General features: G+C 35.5%; 1 protein-coding gene across 1 annotated transcript in view; it reads left to right on the top strand.

Annotated features, from left to right (window-relative positions):
• The first annotated feature begins 4767 nt into the window (after nt 1-4767).
• FSIP2 (fibrous sheath interacting protein 2) overlaps nt 4768-20221 on the top strand; it is a 126380-nt gene continuing 110926 nt past the window's right edge. The window contains exons 1-7 of the mRNA XM_060301530.1: nt 4768-4866; nt 5187-5312; nt 8732-8893; nt 9585-9674; nt 10932-11071; nt 12158-12299; nt 12778-12888. Coding sequence (XP_060157513.1) covers nt 4768-4866; nt 5187-5312; nt 8732-8893; nt 9585-9674; nt 10932-11071; nt 12158-12299; nt 12778-12888 — 870 coding nt within the window. The remainder of the gene's footprint in view (nt 4867-5186; nt 5313-8731; nt 8894-9584; nt 9675-10931; nt 11072-12157; nt 12300-12777; nt 12889-20221) is intronic.

Below are 20221 nucleotides of genomic sequence, written 5' to 3'. Positions count from 1 at the left end.
CAATTATAAATCTATAACTAAAGAAAATTTGCAAAAAGTAATCATGCTAATTCTGAAAAACTATTTTTTTATCTTTTCTCTTTTGCTTATCTTTAAAAATATTGCCTTGATCCACCGAGTTAATTTCACAAGTAGCTAACAGTTTTTGATCCTCCATTTAACAAAATAACTATACCTTTACCCAGATCAGTAAGCCCCTGAACTTTGTTTAATCTGCAGATACTGATAGGTTTTATACGTATCACTGTATGAAAGCCAAACAATTGCAATTAAAATATTCTGATGCAGTCGAAGTATGCAAGAAAGTTATTACTATAATTTAATGATGTATCTATTCTTTAAATAAATAATTAAATGAGAGAAAAAGAGGAATGACAAGCTATTACAGTTTTTTTTTTTTTTTTTACTACCCTATAGCTCATTTTTTAAAATATATATTGGAGCACAGTTGATTTACAGTGTTGTTTCAGGTGTACAGCACAGTGATTCAGCTATACACATATCAATCCTTTTCCAAATTCTTTTCCCATTTAGGTTATTACAGAATACCGAGTACAGTTCCCTGTGCTATACAGTAGGTCCTTGTTATATGTTTTAAATACAGTAGTGTGTATATATCAATCCCATACTCCCAATTTATCCTTTGCCACCCCTCCCACCCCCGCACCTTTCTCCTTTGGTAACCATAAGTTTATTTTCTAAGTCTGTGAGTCTGTTTCTGTTTTGTAAATAAATTCATTTGTATCATTCATTTTAGATTCTGCATGTAAGCGATATCATATGATATTTGTCTTTCTCTGTCTGACTTACTTCACTTACTATGATAATCTCCAGGTCCATAGCTCATGTTCTTAACACTGTGTAGGAAAACAATAATTTAGGGATTAAAAATGTGGGATGCTATCTAAAGAAGATAGTGTCAATTAGAAAGATCATTGCTCAGAAATGGATGCAATAAAATAAAATGAAAACAAAAGCATAAATATCCTGAAGTAAACACTGGTAATGTCCTTTTAAGCAATAACCAAGAAAAAAAATTTTCTCTTTTCTTAAATTTACTCATTTACTGAAATGGTGTTTATTGATTACCTCCTACTGTCTTTTCTATTTAATAATAATTACTGAGCACTGATCTAGTTATTGAAGAGTACATTGAACAAGACAGACAAATCTTCCCTGAAGAATTTTCATTTTATCATGATGAGACAGACCCATGTCTTCATATGATCGTCCCTCTGTGCCTGTCTATATCCTAACCTCCCATTCTGATAAGGATATCAGTCATATTAGATTAGGGCCTATTCTGATGATCTCATTTTAACTTAATCACCTATTTAAAGGCCCTCCCTCCAAATATGGCGACATTCTCAGGTACTGAGGGTTCGGATTTCTACATAGGAATTTTAGGGGAACACAATTCAGCCCATAACAGAGCCCAAGGTTTTTATGGTGGATGATTAGATAGCACCTGCTCCCTAGCACATATCAAAATCCCAGACGCCCAGATAGAAAGCATGTGTCCCAGCATAAACACTGTCTTTACAGTCTAGGAACAGTGAACCCATGTAATCAGTTTGTGAGTGATTCAACTGCCAAGTTCCCAGATGCTAGTCATGAGAGAATCTTGCAAGCAGGCTTCTCTAAAAAGATAGCAGGCTCAGGTGTAGTGTATTAACCCTTTTGTACACAGGCTGACAAGTTCAAGCTTATTTTTAATTTGTGATATATTTTGGGCTAAATATACACATATGTTTATTATGATTACTAAATGTTGCTTTAATTTTTAAAGGAGACAAAAAATATATTTTGCCGGTTAGTCCATAATAAGCAATTTGGCCACTACTTTCCTTTTATTCATTCCCTAAGCTTATATAACTTTAAATACATTAACAGAAAATTATCCAGTGATTTTGCTTAAAGTTAGCAGAGTAAAGGTTTCAAAATACAAGAGTGAAAAAAAAAAGAGCATGAAAATTGAGGGAAAAGTATCTATATTGTCTCTGAAACAAAAAAGAATTATAAAAACTAGTTTTAGCCGTTACTTGAAACCACAACCTATGAGAAATATCTACTCAGGACAGAAAGAAGACAATCACATCAGGCACGTACCTTACCAAATCTCTGTTTGTGGTAGGATGAATTAGTATAACTGCTTTGAGGGAAACATGACAATATCTGTAAGAAAAAAAAACAACATACCCTTTAATCTAGGAATCTATTTAAAAGGATACTTATTACAGAATTTTTGTAACAGAAGAAAATAAAAATTCATAAATATAAGACTAGTTGAATAAATTATGTAATTACACACTATACATGTGTAGTTAAAAACTAAATTAAATCACGGTTGTTCATATGGAATGATCTTCAAGACATTGTTCAGTAAAAATGAACACTAAATGCTTCATAAGATATGTCTGCATGTACATAACAATACACAGACTATATCAGTAGTTGCTTCTGGGTTGAGAGTCTTGGGATCTGAGAATAAGGGCAAATTAATTTTAGTCTTCAGATTTTTACCCACATACGTTATTACTTTACCAATATAAAATTCTTCATCTTATGCCTTCTGAGGGACATCAAATGACTAAATCAATCAATAGGATGAAAGCTGAGAAGGGCTATCATAGAAATCAATGCATCTTGGAATTTAAGATAACATAAAGGATTAGCTTGATAATTCAGATTCAAGGGACTCATACCCAGTATCAAGCTTTACTAATAATTTCAAGGATATATGTAATCATAAGGCACAGGTAACATTTAAAAAAAGGTCCAAGACCTCTAGCACAGTTCTCCAAGTCCTACTATACCACATCAGATGTACTCTGGCCCAAGTTAACAGATGAGGTTTTTGTGAGGAATGCATTACTTCACTTTGATAGAAGGAGCCAGTTAGATTATAAGACATTTATATTTTATATTGGGTTACGCAGATTATATAACATTCTCCAACCAACCATTATCCATAAATCTTTATATTCCAGTTTGTTTACCATAAGCAATTCTAGACAATTTAGGAAAGTCCTGCTAAAAGCATTCCATAGAAAAAGATTTTTGCTATTGCTATTGTGTGGGTAGGGCCATCATTAGTATGTAGCAACAAAAATATACTTAGGACTCACTAAATGCTTGCTAGGTACTATGCCAAGTACTGTACATATAAAATTGAATAAGCAAATACCTGCTTTCAAGGAGTTTCCATTCTATTAAAGGGAGAGTGACAGGTAAAGAGACATTTTTGATGTATTGGGAAAAGTGCTAAAACAGAGGGAAGCACAGAGGAAGATAATTTGAAAAAGCTTAGAAATGTCAGAAAGGCTTCCTAGAGGAGAGAATACTTAAGCAGTCTTAAAGGCTGATTGCAATTAGCCAAGCAATGAAGTGCAAAGGGCTGTCAGGCAGAGGAAACAGCACAGCAAAGACACAGTCAGTCTTGAATCAGCAGGCTCAGAAGGGGAAGTATCTAGAATTTCTCACCTTCTGGTTTGGGTAGATACTGACACTGTCACTGAGATGGGAAATGCAGGAAGAATAGGGTCTTTGTTTTGTTCTATGGTGGAAGGTGTCGGTTGAGATTTGAATATATTAAATTTGAGATGATTGTGAGACATCCGTTCAAATTTAGGAGTCCTAAGCAACTGCATGGCATTAAAACAAATAGAGCAGATGTAAAAGTACAGTGTACGGATTTAAGAAACTGCCTCTGGGGCCACTATTTAATAGTGATTGTTATTCTTCTTTAATCTTTGAAAAAAATGAGGTATTTCTTGACAAGGCTGTTATAAAGGTTAATGTAGAGAGTGTTTAGCACAGAATCTGGAGTTAGCAAATTCTCAATAAATGATAGGTATTATTACTAATGACCCCAAAGTAAGAGGATAAGAGTGTGCCAAGGAATCTAAGAGACTAAGTCCAAATTCCTGACATCAGATACAGTCTCTGCCCTCAAAGTACTCACAGTCTAGTTAGCTCCTTGAAGAAAGGGACCATATTTTTTTTCTCATCACTGTATCCTTTAGTACCCAGCTCAGATGACTGGCCCAAAGGTGTCAGGCACTTTATAAATTTTGGCTGGATGGTTGAGAGGAGAAAGAGGCATATAGGAGAAGAGCAAGAGAGGTGGAGAGTTGGCGAGGAGGGATTGGGAGAGAGAGAGAGAAGAGAGCTATAAATGAAAGAGGAAGACTAGAGGGGGGTCGGAGGACGGTACGTCCTGTGGGACCTGGAGTGGGGTGGGGCGAGGTTATGGGAACCTGGGGATGTGGTATGGTCAAGTCTGCAAGGGGGGTGGGGGGGGCGGGGCATGTAGAAAGCCAGGCCTCTGGCCCTAGAATGGGCTGCACAGTCACTCTTTTTTGTTTTCTGCATGGAACCAAACCTTCTCGGAGGCCAGGAGAAATTAGCCAGCTGGCACGCCAGCAAAGCTTTATACATTTTGATTCTGAGTTGGTTTGACTGAGGGCTGTAGGGTTCAGAGAGAAAAGATATTTCGACCTTGGCGCGCTGGGACCAAGCCCCTAGTACCGATTTCCCCAGCTCTGAGGCGCCCAGGCCTCCGGCGCAAGGGACCGGCCCTCGCGGAGGGCACTGCTGTTGCTGCGCCCGCACATTCGGAGCCTGTGACGCCGCGAGGGTGGGCAGCCGGAACTCGGGGTACCGGCCATTCCGGCCCGGTGGGGACTGAGGGACAACGACGGGAAAGGGGTGCGAGGGGAAGCGAGAGGGGAGGGCGGCAGAGGCGCAGAGGGGCCCAGGCCGGCTATGGAGTTGTACCTCAGCGCCTGCTCCAAGGCTGCCAATGTCGCCGCTACCAAGACGGCCGCCAGCGGCGTGGCCGCGGACAGCCAGCACTGCGGAAACGTGAGTGTCAGCGAAGACCGGTCGTCCTTGTCCTCTACCAGGCCTCAGGCCTGCTGGGCGCGGTGGTGGGGCGGTGCCGCGGACGGTCACGTGCGATCCCTGTGGACCGTAACCGTCCAGCTTCTGGTGCCCTCGTGCGGCGCGGCAGATGGCAGGGCTTGGGCGGCACTGGCCCCAACTGGCGCGGTGGGAGGGAGCTGGTAACCCGGAAGCGGAGGTCTTTCCGGCTGTCTGGCAGGGCTGGACCCTTCCGTTCCTTAGGTTGGAGTTAAACTAACATACCTAAAGGAAAGACAAAACTCTCCAATTGTACCTGACAGGTCGCGCACAAAACCCACTTTCCGGGGATCGGAGCGGCTCAACTACTGGATCTGCCTCTTGGGGTGAAGCTGCCTGTGATCCCAGGAAGCAACCCTTTATACTATACCACGAAATTAAGTGAAAAGGTAAAGTGATGTTTAATTGGCTTACGTTGGTTTCTTTATCCTTTTCGACTGCTGTTAAATTCAGGCGCTAGCTACATCAGGCGAAGTGCATTGAGGGAATTTGCACTAATGTTGCGTACCTATCCTATCCTAAGGTATTGTTTAGGATGCGTACCAAGCAACTTCATCTAGTATGATTTGGACAGAATCATGGGCTAGAAAGTTTAGATTCTTCGTTCTGTCTTAATATGATTCCATAAATGAACTTTATAATAACACTTCACTTATACCTATTTATTGAGATTTAATTCACTTAGAAATGTTTGGTCGAAAGGTGGAAGGTTATCTGTACTGGCTGGCATTTAATTATATGTTATGATTTTAACCAATAATAGCTTGGACAGAATTCTCATTACAGAACACCTCTCTTTGTTTTGAGCTGAATTCTGTTTCACACACAAAGTGTGAAAAAAAGTAGAGTTGAAATGAATTAAAGTGTTTAGTCCTTTAACCTGACTTTAGGAAAACAAGGCTCTGTCTCCCTGAGGAGACTCCATGATTTGCGCCAGCCTCCCTATCCAGTCTTTTCTCCAGTGCACAACCTCTGCTTTTTCTAGTTGAGGTCTTTTATACCTACTCACACAGACCATGTTAATACTTCTGTGACTTTTTTCACCTTGCCTCCCAAACCTGGCATACCCTTTGCTCTTCTCCCCAACTGTGAATTTGGGCCATCTTTCAAGATTCCTTCTCAACCATTACAGCCCCCCAATTAGCTTATATTTCCTTATAATTTGCATTGCCCTTGGTTTGTATAATTTTACTCAACACTATAATTTTATAATTTAAATCTTACTGGGTTATAGTGTATACTGCCCTCAAACTCTTTCATGTTTTTAGTCCTCAGTGTGACCCCCTCTCTCAAACCTCCCCATTCCTTGATTCAATACTTAACACTAAAGGAGGTTCAATACATTCTTTTTGAGCAGTTGCTTTGATCCGTATTGCAAAAAATTCTACAAGGAAGAATTCTGAGTTACCCCCTTACTCATCTAGTATTTATGATGTCATCAGAAGTGAGTAGGGGCCCTTCATATTTGATACTTGCCTAATAAACATGATTTCTTAAAGTAAATTTTGTTTATGGAAAATACATAACTTCCCTTTTTAAAAAAAAGTCTCTTCTACTAGAATACAGCAAGTTAACTAAAAATATGCCAACCTCACACAATTTGACTAAGTCATATACACACAAACCAGCTTTCCTAAAGCATGCTTGAAACCTATATCACTCCTTTTTATTATGTAAACTTAGCCCTGTCTTCTGTCTGCTTCCTCAAATATTGTTTGCTATATTACCATTTTCTCTGTCAAATAATAATTCACTTGTCAACTACTTTTTAAAAAGATGTTCTCTGTTCTTTATTACATTCATTTTCCCCCAGACTCTTCATTTAATCATAATTAGGCCCAATTTCCCTGAAGACTGACTTTGTACTGAAAGAAAAAGAAGGATATCAATCTCCTCAATGAAGTAGTGCTTTATATTTACACTTTTAGTTGTTTCTTTCCAATTATTTTAATTGACAACAGATGGGTTACCCTGACACTAATAAATGGGTTTGTATTGGGTTGCCCAAAAAGTTCATTCAGGTTTTTCGGTAAGATGTTACTGAAAAACCCGAACGAACTTTTGGGGCAACCCAATATGAAAGGTGTTTGTTTACAGGTCACTAGTCCAGGGCTGGTTTTGAGAAACATAGGCCATCAAAGCTAAAATTCAACATCTAAAAGAAGTTGACAGCTAAACATCAACATCTAAAAGAAACAATCCACTCCTTGACTCATGATTTTGACTATTTCCCTTACAAGAAAGATATGAACTTTTTATCTGGTCTCACTGAATTTAAGACATTGCCCTATAGAATTCCCTTTTTTTTTTCTTGCCTTCTCAGGGAAGCTTTGGTAATTAGGGAATTCTACTTTACAACTTAGACCGCTTGGAAGAGATTAAAGTCTGGTATTAAGCAAGTGGTCAGAAACTTACCAGGAAGCTTTTAAATGGATAAGGAACACTAGCATCCTATCAGGTTCCCCAGTCTCCCCTTTTGTCCACATAAGAAGAATCCTCATACTTACCTTGAGGGAGTTCTTTTTAGGGTCCCAACCCAGGCTCCTTAGTGTTCAGAATCTGACTGAGGTGGCTACCGCCAGACAGAACACAGACTGAGCACAAATTGGTACCTCCAGACAGTTCTGGATTGATGCACAATGTGTGGGGTCATATAAATTGAATTAGATGCCTGCAGACAGGGCACGTGCTCTCAGGTTTGCCACATCTCCCAACTGCCTTTCACTTGAGGCAATTCCTGCTTTGACATCACTTTAGACTAAAATTTCTGTTGTTCTGGCCAAGAAAACCTAAAGGAAAGCACAAAGATAGGATGCAAAGACAACATTCGGGTGACTTCCACACCTGCTTCCATCCTCTACTTTTTCCCTTTCAGAGGTTCTCCCATTACCCATTATCACCATCCTGCTATTGAAAAATTTTTGAAAAATGGACTAAGTACTCACATCCCCCCCCCCAAATTTTAAACCCCCTCACTCTTTAGTGTTTTAACTTACAGATGAGATTAAATAATTCATCTGCTTCCTCTAAAGTAACAGATATAGCATTATGACTATTAGCTGATATTTTCCTTCTTTTATATGTTAATGACTACTTCATAAGGTTGTATTTGGTCTTTACACATATGGAGAAACCTCAATCCCTATCAATATCCTTTATAATTGGTTCTTCAATATGTTGAACTGTATAATATAGACCTTGAATTTTTTCCTGACTGTAGTGCTCAGAAATCATTGGGTTTCTTGTATTAGATAAGAACTGAAAATACAGTAACTCTTTAATTCATCATCTTTAACATCTGAGTTTTACTTCTATTTTTTGTCAGAGTTGTTTCAATGAATTTTTGTGAAAGATTTTCTGTTTTCCTTCATTTTCAGATTATTGAGATATAATCATGATAATTGATATTATCCCTTTATCCTTCTAATGCAGTGCCTTGATCTGGAAGAGGGAGGAAGAAAAGGGAGAATCTTAGTATTAGTTTTATACATTAAAAACAAATTTTATCCTATTCCCTTTCTTTTCCTTTCCTCCTCCGTTTTCTAGCTTTGGGTCAGGAGCTGATGGAGATTGGGGTGGGGGGGGTGGATTAATTGAGTGAGGGTGGATTTTTAGAATAATTCAGGTCAGTGAAGAAAAGAGGTAGGGATAAGAAATTAACATTGCCCATTCCAAATTCTTCTATTGCTGGTTTTTCCCCACTTCACATTCTTCTTGCATACTTTATTTTCAGTGAACAATCTGGTATTTTAATAGGTTGATATTAAAAGTAAAATTCATTAATTTATGTTTAAATCCATGTTTGCAGCTTTTCCGACCTTCTTATGGTTTTAACCTGACTGATCCTTATTGTCGACTTTTGGAAAACCAATATAAAAGTCTCCATGATCCACATTTAAGAGCCTACCATAACCGTAAAGACATCTTGAGGAGATTAAAGAAAGGTGGCTACATCACCAGCAATAATAGAGTGAGTTGAAGATAATTTCTTTTAATCATTGAAAACCTCCAAGACTTGGTATAAGCTTGCTTCTGTACCTCACTGGGTGACCTGTATCACCTTTAACTTTGTCATAAGAGATACTTAATGGAAAAGTCCATAAATTATTCAGTATTTGGATCAAAGGAAGTCAGACAGCAGTTGTTTTCTAAGTGAAACTACTTCCTCATTTACGTTTTTTCTTTGTTATATCAAAAGATGATTACCAAATAATTTGAGGATATACAAATAATTTTCCCAACTGTATCATAGTCCTCTTTCTCTGTTTCTGATGGCATGTATGCTTGTCAAGGATTATGTCCCATACACTTTTTAAAAACTTTAGACAAAATAAGAATCTAGCAAAATCAGCCCGATAGAGTCCTGATAGACTCTATTCTTATTGGGGTTGAACATTATTACGTTGGTATTTTTTAATAGCTCCAATTGTGTGTACTCAATTCCTTATCATGGCATAAGTCATATTAATAAAGTAATGTTACTTGGATAGCAGTTTCCTATTGATTAACAGTTTTAGAGAGATATTACTTACAAAATTGTTAGCAATTTATTACTCGATATCAAAATGTTATTTTTGCTCTGGAAAGTAATTGCTTTGATTTTAAAATATTTGTATTTATATATTTTTGTTGTTATTCTTGTTTTGTGTGTTTTTTTTTAGATTGTATGTACCTTGAGGGAATTGAATAAGTACAGGCAATATCTTACCAGTTTAAAATTAGACTTTGAAAGAAACTATATAAGAGAACAAGTAAGTTAAATACTTAAATTTGTTTTTTTTACATAGAGTTTGGAGGAAAGATTTGTATACAAAGTATTTTCTTATAATATTTTACTTTGAATTTTGATAACTTAATTTTTCCAAGTAAAAATTTAGAGCAGTAGTAAATAATATTTTGAGGTTCCTATTTTGTGCCAAGAGAAGGAAAGGGACCAAATCATCTATTAATATGCCAGTGGTAGCTGACAAAATTTAGTAATTAAATTGCTACTCAGATGTGTCCCTTCTACGTGAGCTGGGACCAATGGGAAGAGTCCATTGTAGTAGCAAGATTCTTAAGCTGGAAACCAAAACAGCTTAAGTAACAGGAGAGGAACAGTATGAATAGTTATAACATCCTAAAGGTGACTCAAAGAACATGTACACTGTATGTTTGTACCCACACACATGTAGCTGTGTTCATACAGTAAAAAATGTCCTTAAAGGTGAACTGGAATGATTGGTATAGAGTGAGTGGGTAAAGTTAGTGACTTCCTTTCACATTTTCACTCAAAGTTCATGTGAGAGTGTGTGCACATGTGTGCCTGCGTGAGTGAATTCAGGCGTTAGAGTCAAGAGAGTTGGGTAAAAATGAGAAAGGTGCTCATATATGTACTTTTACAAGTTTATGTTGTAAGGTCAAGAGAGTTGTATAGAAATGAGGATTACTCCCCAGTACTTTTAAGTGTTCTATATTTCCCCCCATTTCCTCCTCTGTGCCTACAGTTTCTCCTCCACTTCTTCCATTTTTTAAAATTTCTTCAGAATGGGTAGAAAAATAAGCTGAAATATTTATCTTTTATTTTCAGAGAGAGAAATCTTTACTTTGGTTCAGTTGTCCATGTCTGCAGTGGATTCAAAATAGATTTAAATGCAGTTAGGGACTTCCCTGGCAGTCCAGTGGTTAAGACTTCACCTTCCAATGCAGGGGGTGTGGGTTCAATCCCTGGTCCGGGAGCTAGGATCCCACATGCCTCAGGGCCAAAAAACTAAAAACAAAAAACAAAAACAATATTGTAACAAATTCAGTAAAGACTTTAAAAATGGTCCACATCGAAAAAATCTTTTAAAAAAAAGATTTAAATACAGTTAAACAATATTAGTTATTTACAAAGTATGGGAATTTTACTAAACGCTAAATATGAAAAGACATATCAAATGACAGTTTTCTGGGAAATGTTTAAAAAAATTTTTATATATATATATACACACATATACATATATATGATACACACTTTTTCTTAATAGAAAATACTTGCAAAACAAGTAAGTAAACTACAGGAAGACAATCAAATACGTGGACGTTCTGATGTTGCACAGTTCCAAAATTGGTTGTTACAGGAGGACACCCCATCTATTAAGGACCAGGAACGATTAATAAGGCACAGGTGAGATTGAAGTTAATGCATATTTTATATATATAATGTGGACCCAAATAAGTTGGAAAATACTACAAATAATCGAAGGTAGGAAATTTTTTAAAGTACTGGATGCTATTTAACTCCACTCTTTCAGTATGGAGAGGAAGGGAGATCAAGAAGTACAGGAATTGGAAACTTGGGTGCCAAGGCTAAAGATGAGTTTCTACTAGAGAAGATAGAGTTTCTGGGAGTTCAAGAGGTAATCCAAGCTGATAACTGAAGAATTAATCAAATCCAAAATCCTTCCTATAGTAGGAGATGGTGGGAAAGTATCTTTAGCACATGCCTCTAATAATAGTTTTTTATGGGTCTTCTTTAAGCTCTGACAGCATTAAGTTTGAGGAAATTAATGCAAAGTCAATAAAGGAGTTTGGTATAACTTTAATACTAATATAAACATGCATTATCTCAAAAAAAAACCCTGCAAGCTCTTTAGATATTATCTACTTACATTCAATCGTTACCTTTCCATGGTCAAGACCATTTCTTACTATAGTTCTTTCCTCCTTCTCCATTAAGGTGAGAAATTAAGCTGCATTACCTGATTTTATGTTCCATGGTAGTTCCATAATACAGATTGACATACCAGAGACCCAGACTATAGATGGAAGATTTGTTCAAGGCCTTATAAATTACAAGGGGGCTCAACACACATCTTTCTAAGGAAATTCAAATCTGAATTTTTCCAGATTTGAAGTTAGTGTTTCAGTTATTTCAGTCTTCTTTGCAAACTCATATTCCTAAGTCTATTGTGAATATGTACTGTACAAAATGTTTTTAATCAGTCTGCTCCACATTTTATCATTGTCTTGGCCATAACAACAGATTCTTATATATATAGTAGGGAGATCTGTATAATGAATAAAATATGGTGAGTTCATGGGTCAGGCTGGGTTAAAGTCCATGAACAGAGCTGATAGAAAAACAGTAAAATTCCTGTAGCTCAAGAAATAAAAAGCAAGAAAGGAGGTAGTTTGGGAATATCAAAGCAGATGATGCCATAATAAGGAAAACTCTCAATTCATCTTCACTTACATTTGCATTTTTACTTAGATATTTGGATACGATAAGTAGGGAATTAGAACATCTTGAGCGCACAGCAGCAGAACAACGCCTAATACGGATGGATAGAGAAGAAAGACAACAGCGAGAACACACAAGAAGAAAACTTGATCTTCGTAGAAAAATTGAAGAGGTGAGAGACAACAAATTTAAAATATTGAGAGAAAAATTGTGTACAGTTATTTCATTTGTAAATAATTTGAGCTGTCCATCATACTTCTTGAAGTCATTTCAAGTCTAAGCATTTTACCCACATTGATCTTTGTTCACAGCTATGGTATGCATGTTGTTACATAAGATGAGGATGACACCACAAACTACATATATGAGCTAATATCTGCTCTTAAAGTGATGATGGTGAAAGTTACTAGATACTGTTTAACTCTCCTATAGCCCTCAGTGTGGAGAGGCAAAAATTTAAAATTTAGCTTTAGTTAAAAATAACCATCCCTGCATTCCTAATAGGAGTGCAGTGAAGGAAGCGCATTCTAAAGCCAATGTATGACTTCAGTTACGCTTGACCTGATTTCTGTTAGGCTCTTGACTTGTTCTAACTTGCTTGTTGGTTTATTGTGAATACATCCTGAAGACAGTAACATCGTGCTCTTTAGGAATGGAAGGCAAAAGAGATGTTACTTCTAACAAGGATCGGAGAAGATGCTAAAAGAGAAGCTAGGATAGAGGAACAACGGCGTAAAAACAGAGAAGAGAGTGACAGAAAGGTAGGGTGAGCTTTAACCTCTAATTGGGGCTGTTTGAGGACAAACTTTTGTTAGTTTTGATTTTTGAATGTAGTTCACTTTGTGAGACGATAGAATAGTTACCCCAAATGATTTGTATTACACAGAACTGAAAGTTATAAAAATTTTTGCTATATTTTGGTCATATTGCAACTATAATATAAAAAGTACTTCTCTGTTTTTTGATATAACTACTTTTGACTTTATCTCACACCATAAACTACACTTGTAATTCCTATAGAAAACAATGACATAACTGATTGTTTTTCTTAGAATCAGAATTTCTTGGAGAAAGTTCTCAATTTTTCCCCACCAGTTAATTTTTTTAGAGTAACTGTTTTGAACCTTAAATAATATGTAATATTTTATGATTCAGAGTATAAATCAGTATAAAGAGAAAGAAAATTCATTTGTAATCCCAGCACCACCCTATTTATTGGTATACATACACACACAACTACATACACATACATTGCATAATATGTCTATGAATATTTATATATTGCAATAAATACATGTTATTGTTCCTTATAGGCTGTTTTGTAGACTGCTTTTTCATTTAACAAAATAACACTGACAACTCTTCATGTCAATAAGTATTAACCTAAAATAATCTAATCTAAATGATTATTTTAGGTAGTATGTTGTTGAGAAACCGATATGTAAGTGTAAGATTTACATAATTTGGTCATACTGCTATCTACTGCTATATAATTTTTTAAATATTGGAAATTGAAATATGTTGGTAATCTTTTATTCTACCCTTCATACATGTACCTTTAAGTATTATCAGGGACTCATTACCCATATGGCAAGCTCAGCTTATTCTAATTTACTATAATTATTATTTTCTAGTATTTAATTTTTCACCACTTTTTTATTGGAGTATAGTTGATTTACAACATTGTTAGTTTTCAGGTGTACAGCAAAGTGATTCAGTTATACATGTACCTATATTCATTCTTTTTTAGATTCTTTTCTCATATAGGTTATCACAGAATATTGAGTAGAGTACCCTGTGCTATACAGTAGGTCCTTGTTGGTTATCTATCCTATATATAGTAGTGTGTGTGTATTCATCCCAAGCTTCTCATTTATCCCTTCCCCCACCACGTTTCCCCTTTGGTTACCCATAAGTTTGTTTTCGATATCTGTAGGTCTGTTTCTGTTTTGTAAATAAGTTCATTTGTTTCTTATTTTTTTAAATTAGATTCCACGTATGAGTTATATCTCATGATATTTGTCTTTCTCTTTCTGACTTAGTATGATAATCTCTAGGTCCATTCATGTTGCTGCAAATGGCATTATTTCATTTTTTATGGCAGAGTAATATTCTATTGTATATATGTACCACATCTTCTTTATCCATTCCTCTGTCGATGGATGTTTAGGTTGCTTCCCTGTTTTGTCTACTGTAAATAGTGCTGCAGTGCACACTGGGGTGCATGTATTCTTTTAGATTATAGTTTTCTCTGGATATGTGTCCAGGAGAGGGATTACTGGATCATATTGGATTGCTGGATCAAAAATAGAATCATAGTTCTATTCTCCAGCATTTATTGTTTGTAGACTTTTTGTTGGCCATTCTGACCAGTGTGAGGTCATATCTCATTGTAGTTTTGATTTGCATTTCTCTGATAATTAGTGATGTTGAGCATCTTTTCATGTGCTTTTTGGCCATATATATGTCTTCTTTGGAGAAATGTCTATTTAGATCTTCTGCCTATTTTTTGATTGGGTTGTTTCTTTGTTTTGACATAGAACTGAATGAACTGTTTGTATATTTTGGAGGTTAATCCCTTGTCAGTCACTTCATCTGCAAATATTTTCTCCCATTATGAGGTTTGTCTATTCATTTTATTTATGGTTTCCTTTGCTGTGCAGAAGCATTTAATTAGGTCCCATTTGTTTATTTTTGTTTTTATTTTCATTATTCTAGGAGGTGGATCAAAAAGATATTGCTGCAATTTATGTCAAAGAGTGTTCTGCCTATGATTTCCCCTAAGAGTTTTATAATGTACGAACTTACATTTAGGTCTTTGATACATTTTGAGTTTATTTTTGTGTACCATGTTAGAGAGTGTTCTAATTTCACTCTTTTACATGTAGCAACAACGTGCCCTAGGTTTCCTCTTAATTTTTGCATGATTACATTTGCTTTTCAAGGAGTCTTGGCCAATTTTAGTGACATCTAGTGCAGTGGATCAAATTATGGCACTGGGAGTGTCCATTAAACATGACCACTGATGGTAGGTATGGTAACACCACAGGCTACCTGAGGCATCTTAATGGCAGAGCTATTTGAATTATTGATATTTCCAATGCAGCTATTCTAAATTGTCGTTTTTGAATCATGTTTTAATATGAGAGGTTTTCAATTCATTTGTATATTTGTCTTAATATATTTATTTTTTTGCTTTAAGATTTGATATCTATTTTTACTCCAATTTATGTGCTTAAGTTACAGGGTTGTCAAAAACTTTAAAGAGATCTGTCTTAGCTTCTTTGTCAAAAATCATTTGTATTAGTCTAAATTTACTCCTTTTCTGCTCTTTGCCCTATGTATTTCATGATTTATGCTATTGTAGTTTGTATTTTTAATTTCAAATTCCAATTGAGGTTAGGATATAGAAAAACAATTTTTAATATTCATTTCGTATCTTGTATTGATAAAAACACTTTTTAGTTCTAGTTGTTTTATTCTATGTACCAATCGATATTCTACATGATCATGTTGCTAGAAATAAAAGTAGTTTAACTTCTCACTGAACATGGATGCCTTCTTATTTTCTTTTCTTGCCTGACTGCACTGACTAGAACCTCCAGTATTATGTAGAATAGAAGCAATTATAATGGATATTATTATCAAATTTTTTTTGTCCTATCTTGCCTCTCTACAGACATAATAGCCTGCTTGACACTGTACCAGGCTTCACTGATATGCTTTTCATTTTGTAACTTTTAAATTGAAATATAGTCAGTGTACAATATTATGTTAGTTTCAGGTGTATTACATAATGATTTGACATTTGCATACATTATAAAATGATCACCACAATAAGTCTAGTAATCCTCTATCCTTATACAAAGTTATTATGATATTTTGACCATATTCCCTATGCTATATATTTTGTCCTTGTGATTCATTTATTATATAACTTGAGGTTTGCACCTCTTAATCCCCTACATCTATTTCACCCACTTTCCACCCCCTCCCTTCTGGAAACCACCTGTTTCTTCTCTGTATCTGAATCTGTTTTATTTTGTTGTTGTTGTTCGTTTTATTTTTTAGATGCTACACGTGATATGCAGTATTTGTCTTACTCTGACTTATTTCACTTAGCTATAATATCCTCTAGTTCATCCACATTGTCACAAATGGCAAGATTTCATTTTTAATGGCTGAGTAATATTCCATTGTGTGTGTGACCACATCTTCTTTATCCATTTGGCTATGGATGGACACTTAGGTTGCTTCCATATCTTGGCTACCGTTAATAATGCTGCAGTGAACACTGGGGTGCAGGTATCTTTTGTATTAGTGTTTGTATTTCCTTTGGTTAAATACCCAGAAGTGAAATTCCTGGGTCGTATGGTAGCTCTATTTTTAATTTTTTGAGGAGTTTCCATACTGTTTTCCGTAGTGGCTGCTACCATCTAATAATTTACAATCCTATCAACAGTGCCTTGAGGGTTGCCTTTTCTCCACATCCTCACCATTTGTTATTAGTTGTCTTTTTAATGATAGCCGTTCTGGCAGGGGTGAGGTGGTAACTCATTGTGATTTTGATTTGCATTTCCCTGAAGATTAGTCATGTTGAGCAAGTCCTCTGACCATTTTTAAGTTGGCTTGTTTTTTTTGTTTGTTTTTTTTGATGAGTCGTAAGATTCCATTGTGTATTTTGGATATTAACCCTTTATTGGGTGTATTGTTTGCAAATATCTTCTCCTATTCAGTAAGCTGCCTTTTGTTTTGCCAATAGTCTACATGTCCGAAAACGTTTTAGTTTGTTGGAATCCCATTTGTTTATTTTTGCTTTTGTTTTTCTTGCCTGAGGAGACAGATCAAAGTAATAATAATAATGCTAACATCGATGTCAAAGAGCATACTACCTGTTTTCCCCTAGGAGTTTATTGGTTTGGGGTCTTCAAAATCCAATTTTGAATTTGTTTTTGTATATGGTATGAGAAAGTAAATCAATTTGATCCTTTCCCTGTAGCTGTCCAGTTTTCCCAGCACCATTAATTGAAGAAGCTGTCTTTTCCCTGTTTTATATTCATGCCTCCTTTATTGTAGATTAATTGACCATGTATGTGTGGGTTTATTTCTGGACTCTCTTCTGTTCCAGTGATATATGTGTCTGCTTTGGTGCCAGCTCCATACTGCTTTGAACTGTAGCTCTGTAGTATACTTTGAAATCAGGGACCATGATTTTGGTCATCTTTCTCAAGATTGTTTTGGTTCTTCAGGGTCTTTTGTGTTTTCATACCAATTTTAGAATTATTTGTTCTAGTTCTAAAAAATGCCATTGGTTAAGGTTAGGGATTACATTGAATCTGTATATTGCCTTGGGTAATATGGTCATTTTAACAATATTAATTCTTCCAATTCATGAGCACAGTATATCTTCCCATTTGTCTTCAGTTTCTTTCATTAATGTCTTATAGTTTTCAAGTATTAAGTCTCTTACCTCCTTTGTTAGAGTTATTGTTAGGTATTGTATTCTTTTTGATGCAACTGTAAATGTGATTCTTAATTTCTCTTTCTGATAGCTCATTGTTAGTGTGTAGAAACAGGACAGATTTCTGTATATTAATTTTGTATCCTGCAACTTTACTGAATTCATTTACTAGTTCTAATAACTTTGGGGGGCATCTCTAGGATTTTCTATATATAGTATCATGCCATCTGCAAACAGACAGTTTTACATCTTCCTTTCCAATTTGGATGCATTTTATTACTTTTGTTGTCTTATTGCCATGGCTAGGACTTCCAATACTATATTCAAGGAAAGTGGTGAGATGGGGCATCCTTGTCTTATTCCTGATCTTAGAGGAAATGCTTTCAGTTTTTCACCATTGAGTATGATGTTGACTGTAGGTTTGTCACAAAGGGTCTTTATTATGTTGAGGTCTGTTTCCTCTGTACCCGCTTTGTGGAGGGTTTTTGTTTTTATCATAACTGGATGTTGAATTTTGTCAAAACTTTATTCTGCATCTATGGAGAAAGTCATATGATTTTTCTTCAGACTGTTAATGTGGTGTATCACATAGATTGATTTGCAGATATTGAACCATTCTTATATCCCTGTGATAAATCCCACTTGATTGTGGTGTGTGATCCTTATAATGTATTGTCAATTTCTACTTCTAATATTTTGTTGAGGATTTTTACATCTTAGGTTCACCAGTGATAATGCCTGTAATTTCTGTTTTTTGTTGTGTCTTTGTCTTGTTTCAGTATCAGGGTGATGCTGGTCTCCTAGAATGAGTTTAGAAGACCCTTCCTTTCTCTTTGATATTTTGGAATAGTTTGAGAAGAATAGGTGTTAACTCATCTTTAAATATTGGTAGAATTCACCAGTGAAGCCCTTAGGTCCTGCTGGTTAAACTTCATTACTGGTAATTGGTTTGTTCATATTTTCCTCCCAATTCAGTCTTGGGAGATTGTACATTTCTGGGAATGTATATTTCTTCTAGGCTGTATATTTTATTGGCATATAATTGTTCATAATAATCTCTTATCCTTTGTATTTCTGTGATGTTGGTTGTAACTTCTTCTTTTTCATTTCTGATTTATTTATTTGGGCCCTCTCTTTCTTGATGAGTCTGGCTAAAGGTTTATCAGTTCTGTTTATCTTTTCAAAGAACCAGCTCTTAGTTTCATTGATATTTTCCACCTTTTTATTTTTAGTCTTTATTCCATTTATTCTGCTCTGATCGTTATGACTTCTTTCCTTCTACTAACTCTGAGTTTTCTATGTTCTTCTCTTTCTAATTCTGTTAGGTGTGGGTTAGGTTCTTTATTTGAGAATTTTCTTGTTTCCTGAGGTAAGCTTGTATTGTTATAAACTTCCTTCTTAGAACTGCTTTTGCTGTGTCCCATAGATTTTGGATCATTGTGTTTCTATTTTCTTTTGTTTCCAGGTATGTTTAGTTTGATTTCTTCAGTGACCCATTGGTTGGTTAGTAGCATGTTGTCTAGCCTCTACATATTTGTGTTTTTTGCACGTTTTTTCTTGTGGTGATTTCATTGTGGTCAGAAAAGATGCTTGATATGATTTCAATCTTCTTAAACTTATTTAGATTTGTTTTGTGGCCTAACATGTGATTGATCTATGCTGGAGAATGTCCCACATGTACTTGAAAAGAATGTGTATTCTGCTGCTTTTTGATGGAATGTTATATGTATATATAAAATCCATTGGGTCTAATGTGTTATTTAATGCTAGTGTTTCCTTATTGATTTTCTGTCTGGATGATCTATCTACTTATGTAAGTGGAGTGTTATTGTCCCCTACTATTACTGTGTTACTGTCAATTTCTCCCTTTATGTTTGTTAGCATTTACTTTGTGTATTTAGGTGCTTCTATGTTGGATACATAGATACTTAAAATTGTTATATCTTCCTGGATCAATCCTTTTATCATTATGTAATATCCTTCCTTGTTTCTTGTCGCAGTCTTTGTTTTAAAGTCTATTTTGTCTGATAAAAGTACTGCTACCCCAGATTTTGTATGGAGTACTTTTTCATCCCCTTAACTTTCAGTTTGTGTGTCTTTAGATCTGAAGTGAGTCACTTGTAAGCAGCATATATATGGGTCTTGTTTTTGTATTCATTCAGCCACTCTGTCATTTGATTGGAACATTTAGTCCATTTACATTTAAAGCAGTTATTGATATGTATGTACTTAATGCCATTTTGTTCATTGATTTGTGGTTGTTTTGTAGTTCTTTTACATTCCTTTAATCTTTTGCTCTCTTCCATTGTGACTTGATGAGCATCTTTAACATTATGCTTGGATTTGTTTCTCTTTTTTGTGTGTTTTATTATATATTTTTGGTTTGTGGTTACTGGGAGGTTCTTGTGTAAAAACCCATATATATATATGATTATTTTAGTTGATTATCTCTTAGATTCAAATGCATTCTAGCAACCCTACATTTTTACTCTCCCCTCCACTTTTAATGTTTTGATATATTTTACATCTTTTTGTTTTATGTATCCCTTAACTACTTATAGTGGATATAGATGATTTTACTACTTTTGTCTTTTAACTTTCCTACTAACTTTATAAGTGGTTGATTCACTGCC

This window comes from Globicephala melas, chromosome 7, assembly GCF_963455315.2.
Source record: "Globicephala melas chromosome 7, mGloMel1.2, whole genome shotgun sequence".
Lineage (NCBI taxonomy): Eukaryota > Metazoa > Chordata > Mammalia > Artiodactyla > Delphinidae > Globicephala > Globicephala melas.
The sequence above is the reverse complement of the archived record's forward strand: the minus strand, read 5'-3'. Positions and strand labels throughout refer to the sequence as shown.